General features: G+C 48.0%; 1 protein-coding gene across 1 annotated transcript; it reads right to left on the bottom strand.

The window, feature by feature from the left end:
- Nucleotides 1–3,118: 3,118 nt before the first annotated feature.
- LOC127001428 (aspartic and glutamic acid-rich protein-like) lies at nucleotides 3,119–4,818 on the bottom strand. Its single transcript, XM_050865956.1, has 4 exons — nucleotides 4,657–4,818; nucleotides 4,177–4,500; nucleotides 3,911–4,072; nucleotides 3,119–3,856 (listed from the first exon to the last, which is right to left on the bottom strand). Exons 1-4 carry the CDS (start codon nucleotides 4,816–4,818, stop codon nucleotides 3,494–3,496), a joined length of 1,011 nt encoding a protein of 336 aa, XP_050721913.1. The 3' UTR covers nucleotides 3,119–3,493.
- Between the last annotated feature and the right edge of the window lie 2,166 nt (nucleotides 4,819–6,984).

Raw genomic sequence — 6,984 nt, 5'->3', positions numbered from 1 at the left:
TGGAGAAAGGGAAGAGAGAAAGTAGAGAAGAGAAGAAAGGAAGGGTGAGGAAAGGAGTGAGAGTGAGGAAAGTGAGGAAAGGGAGGAGGAGGAAAGGGAGAGAAGGAGGGAGGGAGAGAGGAAAAGGTAAGAAGAGAGAGGTGATAGAGGGGAGGAAAGAGGGAGAGGAGAGGAAAATGCTGAAGAAAAAGAGGAGGGGAGGGAGAGAAGGAAGGGAGGAATGAGGAAAAGGCAAGAACGAGTGATAGAGAGGAGGAAAGAAAGAAGGAGAGAGGAAAGGAGAGGAAAGTGCTGAAGAAAGGCCAGAGGGAGAGGAGGGAGAGAAGGAAGGGAGGAGTGATGAAAAGGTAAGGAGGGGTGATTGAGGCGAGGGAGGGCAGGGTGGTTGTGAAGGCATGCAGGTGAGGTACAGGTGAGGTGTGTGTGTCAGGGTGAGCACCTTGGGGAATGTTACCTTATCTGTCGGTCTCCAGGTAAGGTGGGGTCGTGGTGGGCGTGGTGCTTGCTTTCTCTCTTTCTCTGTCTCTGTCTGTCTGTCTTTCTTGTTTGATTGCTAGACTGCTTGATTGTTCCCTTAGTTTCTTTGTTTGTTTTCTTTATTTTTTACTTTTTTACTTTCTTCCTTCTTTTATCCTTTCTTTCCTTTCTTCTTTCCCCTTCCTTCCATCCTTCCTCCTTACTTCTTTTCTTCCTTCTATTCATCCATCTATCCTTTCTCAATTTCTATCTATCCATCTATCTATATCTCTTTCTGTCTTTCGTCCTTCCTACCTTCCTTCTTTTCTCTCTTTTTCTTTCTTTCTTTCTCCCTCCTTCCTTTCTTCCTTCCTTCCTTCCTTCCTCCCTCCCTCCCTCCCTCCCTCCTTCCTTCCCTCCTTCCTTTCTTCCTTCCTTCCTTCCTTCCTCCCCTCCGTCCTTCCTTCCCGTCTCTCCCACCAGCATTACGTACACGGCCAGCTCAGTGCCGCTACCCTCGTTGAGCCTTCCAAACAAGTCGGGGGCTTGTTCATACGAGAAACGCCCTTATGAACTCCTCCTACACAGACGCTACTACCACGCCCCTACTAACCCAAGCCCCGCCCCGCCCCGCCCCGTAACACTAACACACAGAGATGAACAGAAAGGTAAGAAGGTGGTGGTGGTGGTGGTGATGATGGTGATGAAAAGATGACACAACCAGGACTATAATGATGATAATAGGGGTAATCATCGCCATTTTTCCTTCATCATCACTATCTTCATTCTTTTCCTCATCTCCCTCGTTTCTTCTTCCTTTCTTCTCCCTTTCCTTCCTTCCTTCCCTTAGTCTTTTCTTCCTAACCTCCTCTCTCTTCATCCCACCCCTATCTCTTCCGTCTTTCATGTTTTCATTCTTGTTTTTTCTTTCTTTCTTTATTCAATCTTTCCTTTTTTTTTTTTTACTCCTTCCCTTCACACCTCTCCAATTTCTTTTTTTCCATTTCTTTCTTCCTTCCTTCCTTCAATCTCTACTTTCTTTACTGTCTTCCTTTAATCACTCTCCTAATTTACTTTCCTTCCTTCCTTCATCTCTTTCTTTCTCCGTTTCTTCTAATCTTTCACATTTTTTTCCTTGCTTTATTCCGTTCCTTCATCCCTCTCTTAATTTATCCTTCCTTCCTTCCTTCAATCTCTCCTTTCTTTACTCCCTTCCTTCATACCTCTTAATTTTCCATCCTCCCTTTCTTTCTTCCTTCAATCTCTCCTTTCTTTACTCCGTTCCTTCATGCCTCTCTTAATTTTCCTTCCTCCCTTCCTTCATTCATTCATTTCCTTTCTTCCTTGCCCTGCCCTGCTTCCTTCTCCCCCCTCCTCCATCGCCCCCCCCCCTGCCCCCTCTTCGTCAGCCCCCCCCACGACCTCAAGTTGATCAATAAAGTAAAAAATATAAAGTGATGGATAGAGAAAAAAAAAACAACTCCTGCAATCTTTTTCGCTGTTAGACGCGGAAGCTTCTAATATATATTTTTTTCTTTTTTTGTTTTGTTGTTGTTTTTGTTGTTGTTGTTGTTGTTGATGATGATGATAATGGTGATGATTCTGACGTCTTGTAAAGCATTTCTCGGCCATTTTGTTCTCACTCTCTCTCTCTCTCTCTCTCTCTCTCTCTCTCTCTCTCTCTCTCTTGAAGGGCACAGAACAAACTGGGAAGGGAGTTTAGAATCCAATAACTAAACAAGTCTCTCTCTCTCTCTCTCTCTCTCTCTCTCTCTCTCTCTCTCTCTCTCTCTCTCTCTCTCTCTCTCTCTCCTTTCCTCCCTCCTCTCCCTCTCTCTCTCTCCCTTCTCCCATGACTTATAACCTTCCCTCCCTCCTTCTCTCCTTCTCTTCCCTCCCTCTCTCTCCTTTCTCTCTCCCACCATTCATGACTTATACACGACTTTTTCCTCCTTCCTCTCTCCCTTCCCTCCTTCTTCCCTCCATATCTCACACACTATCTTTCCTCCTTCCCTTCCTTCCTTCTCTCCTATTTGTCCCTCCTCCTCCTCCTCCTCTTTCCTTTCACTTTCCCTCCTGCTTAAAATCTTTCCCATTCCCTTCCTTCCTTCCTTCCTTTCCTCCATCTTTTTTTCTCTGACCGCTGACCAGAGGGGGAGGAGGAGGAGGAGGAGGAGGAGGAAGTGGGGGAGGAAACATGGAAACACGGTAATGCAGGCAACAGAAAGCTTATTGGCTCATTACGAGGTTGCCCGCTTTGGTGATTTAATCTGCTCGACAGCCACTTGGGGCTTGAGGAGCAGATGAAAGCACCTCGGTATTCAGTTTACTCCTGATGCCACGAAATGACGGTCGATTCGATATTTGAAGGAGTTGATGGTATTTGCATTTACGACTTCTGAGTGAAGATTGTTCCAGTATATCTGATCGTTGGCGCGCACACACACACAAACACACACAAACACACACACACACACACACACACACACACACACACACACACACACACACACACACACACACACACACTCACACACATCTTTACCCTTAGTGGCTGTATGAGCTTCAACGGAAATGAAATATGAAGTCATCAGTCTCGTAGTAGTAGCAGTAGTAGTAGTAGAAGCAGTAGTAGTAGTAGTAGTAGTAGTAGTAGCAGAAGTAGCAGTAGTAGTAGTAGTAGTAGCAGCAGTAGTATAGTAGAAATTTTTCTATCATTATTACCATTACTGATACAACAGTAACGGAAGTGCAATGGCTGACAAGTACAACAGTTACATAACGTCTAGATAATAAGAAACAATAAGATAAGATATATACACCAGAGGCTTCCCGCAACTCGGGGGTCACCTCTTCGCCAGCACCTTTTCCTTCACAGAGGCTTCCCGCAACTCGGGGGTCACCTCTTCGCCAGCACCTTTTCCTTCACAGAGGCTTCCCGCAACTCGGGGGTCACCTCGTCTGCAGCTTAATGTTCTCCGTCAGGCGTCAGGTCACCAGCATTGTTACCGGACCGTCCCAGGTGTCTGTAGGTCGCTTAATGAGCCTCAGCGGCCTCGCACCTCCGCCACTCTGCTATTTTGGCACGCATGAAGTTGTGGCACTGCAGAACTGAGTCTCTGTGGCCCTTCACATGAAGGGTCCGCTTAATCCGCGTGATTTGTACCCCACAGCTCCGCCGCAGATCCTCGAGGTGGCGGTCCTCGGGGCCTGCAAGGCGGCTGATGAATCTCTGAGGCACAGCCAGGCTGCGGTAAGCGTGAGAGGCAGTGGCGGGGGTGGCAGAGACGGCCACTGGTGCAGAGGACTCGCCTTGATGGGGAACTTCCTGGTCTGCGGACGTCGCTTCGCGTGCTGCTTCATTCCCTGCATCGGAGGCTTCCCGCAACTCGGAGGTCACCTCGTCTGCTGCTTCATTCCCTGCATCGGAGGCTTCCCGTAACTCGGAGGTCACCTCGTCTGCTCCTTCATTCCCTGCATCGGAGGCTTCCCGCAACTCGGAGGTCACCTCGTCTGCTCCTTCATTCCCTGCATCGGAGGCTTCCCGCAACTCGGAGGTCACCTCGTCTGCTCCTTCATTCCCTGCATCGGAGGCTTCCCGCAACTCGGAGGTCACCTCGTCTGCTCCTTCATTCCCTGCATCGGAGGCTTCCCAACTCGGAGGTCACCTCGTCTGCTCCTTCATTCTCTGCATCAGGCTTCCCGCAACTCGGAGGTCACCTCGTCTGCTTCTTCATTCCCTGCATCGGAGGCTTCCCGCAACTCGGAGGTCACCTCGTCTGCTCCTTCATTCCCTGCATCGGAGGCTTCCCGCAACTCGGAGGTCACCTCGTCTGCATCACCATCATCCTCAACGGAGAATACCTTTTCGAGGTAAGCCTCCCATTCCTTATAATTGTCTTCATTACTGTCTTCCAGTTCGTCGATATCATCATCATCCTCAACGGAGAATACCTTTTCGAGGTAAGCCTCCCATTCCTTATAATTGTCTTCATTACTGTCTTCCAGTTCGTCGATATCATCATCATCCTCAACGGAGAATACCTTTTCGAGGTAAGCCTTTCATTCTTCGTAGTGTTCGTCAGTATATTCCTCCAATTCGTTAGTATCTTCATATTCTTCCTGAGTCTCAGCCTTAACCATTGTGTGTGTGCCTCGTGGCTCTCCCTCAAAAAGCCATTCCGTACCTGGGTCCGTAACTGGCTGATTGGCCTGCAGGAGGGCGACTTTTTCTTCGTGTATGTACAGGAAGAAAGAGTCAAGGCGTCCGCCCCGCAGCAGCTGGCCGAGAAACTCTCCCAGGTCAGCGCGGGCCACGCGTTTCCCGCCGCAGCGCAGCACCACGCAGATTTTGACCTGCATGACGCCGACACCTGGCTTGCTGCTGCACCTGAAGAGGTACTCCAGGTCCAGCAGGGCATGGGAAGAGACGTGGCCAGACGCCTCCTGGAAGGTGAAGACGGCCACCTTCCGTGGAGGAACGGGGCATTCGGGTATGTTTTCTTTGTCTTCGATCGTAAATACGGACGCAAAGATACTGTTGAGGATTTTGGCCTGGAGGAGGAGGAGGAGGAGGAGGAGGCGTTGTTTTGTCGTGGGACTCTGAGGAAAACACCGACAGCTCGTTTGTTCTTTCTTCCTTTCTTTATTTAACTTTTTCTTTTCTTCTTCTTACACTTTTTGTATTTTCCGAGTCATTTACAAACAAGAAGGAAAACATGAAAAAGAAAAACTTAAACAAAAAGAAGAATGAGAAAAATAAACAAAGAAGAAGAAGAAAAGAGAAGAAGAAAGAACACAGAAACAAGAAGAATAACACAGAAGAAAGAAAAAAGAAGAAAAAGAAGAAAATGATGAGTTGAACACGTGGCCTAGCTGGTGATGCTGGTATATACTGCAGAGGAGGAGGAGGAGGAGGAGGAGGAAGAAGAGGAGGAGGAGAAGTTCGCATGCAATCACTCCACATCAAGATACCCTGCAGTGATTGAGGAGGAGGAGGAGGAGGAGGAGGAGGAGGCGGTTAACTGATTAATCTTCACTATACGTCGTCAGCAGAGTGATATTATTGAACTTGTCTGAAAAGCGAGGGAGATGAGATGAAGGAGGAGGAGGAGGAGGAGGAGGAAGAGGAGGAGCAGAGAAGATGAAGAGATAATTTTCCTGATACTGTTGTGCTGGTAATAACTCTCTCTCTCTCTCTCTCTCATTTATCTTCAGAGACCATTCACAATTTGGTCTTCATCTGTCTCTGTCTGTTCATTTCTCTCTCTCTCTCTCTCTCTCTCTCTCTCTCTCTCTCTCTCTGTTTCTCATTTTCTCTTAATTTTCTCTTCCGTTTCATCTTTTCAAAACTTAAATAACGCTCTCTCTCTCTCTCTTCCTTCCTAACTATCCCAATTTGTTTCTTTATTACTTTTTCTTATCTTCTTTCCTTACTTCCATCAGTCAATTATTTCCCTCTTTTACCTTCACGGAGAGGAGGAAGGAAAGAGGAAGGAAGGAAGGAAGGAAGGAGGAGGGAGCATTTTGAGGAAGCCCACGGAATGAAAGGAACGGAGAAAAAAAAGAGATCGTAGGAGCACAGGAGGTGGAAGGAGGGAGGGAAGGAGGGAGGGAGGAAGGAAAGGAGGGAGGAAGGGAGAGAAGAGAACATTGATGCGATACACACTGAAGGGAAGGGAAGGGAAGGGAAGGGAAGATAGGAAAGGGAGGGAGGGAGAGGAGAGAGGGAGGGAGGGAGGGAAGAATGAAGGAAGAAAGGATGTAAAAGGGATGAATAGGAGGCAAAGGGGAGGAAGAAAGGGAGGGAGAGATAAAGAGATACGAAAAGGGAAAGTGGAGAGAGAGAGAGAGAGAGAGAGAGAGAGAGAGAGAGAGAGAGAGATTTCCACGCTTCACTTCATTCTTTCATCTTCACTAATATGATTTTTTTCCCTCCCTCTTTCCTCTCCATTTCACTTCTTCCCTTCTCTTTTTTTCTCTCTCTCTCTCTCCATTTCTTCGTCCGTCTCTGTAATAAGGATGTTGCGTCCTCTCTCTCTCTCTCTCTCTCTCTCTCTTCCACCCCTTCCCTTCCAAACCTGAAAGCACAATGTTCACCAATTCGTACGCACTCGCCAATCCATTTAGTACGCACCCCACAAGACCGAAACCATCCCTCCCAAACAATAAGGCAGCATGTTCACCAATTCGCACGCACTTATCATCCCATTTAGTACGCACCCCATCTATTTACCCATACCCAACCCCTGCCAATGAACATCCCAACCCCTTTCCACCCTGTCATTCAAGCTCCTATGCAATTACTCCCTTCCACAATATCACCTCCACCTCCCCTTTCACCCCTTCCAACACCCTTCCACCCTGCCACCCAATCTCCAACCATAATACCCTACCACCTCTTCCACCCTGTCACCCAAGCTACCATCATTACCCCCTACCATTCCATCATCTTCCAGCCCCCTCCCTCCCCTTCCAGCTCCCTGCCTCAGCCTATTGTGTAGCTTGTATACACACCCTGCTAGTCCC

Source organism: Eriocheir sinensis, chromosome 21 (assembly GCF_024679095.1).
Source record: "Eriocheir sinensis breed Jianghai 21 chromosome 21, ASM2467909v1, whole genome shotgun sequence".
NCBI lineage: Eukaryota > Metazoa > Arthropoda > Malacostraca > Decapoda > Varunidae > Eriocheir > Eriocheir sinensis.
This window is presented reverse-complemented; position numbering and strand designations above follow the sequence as displayed.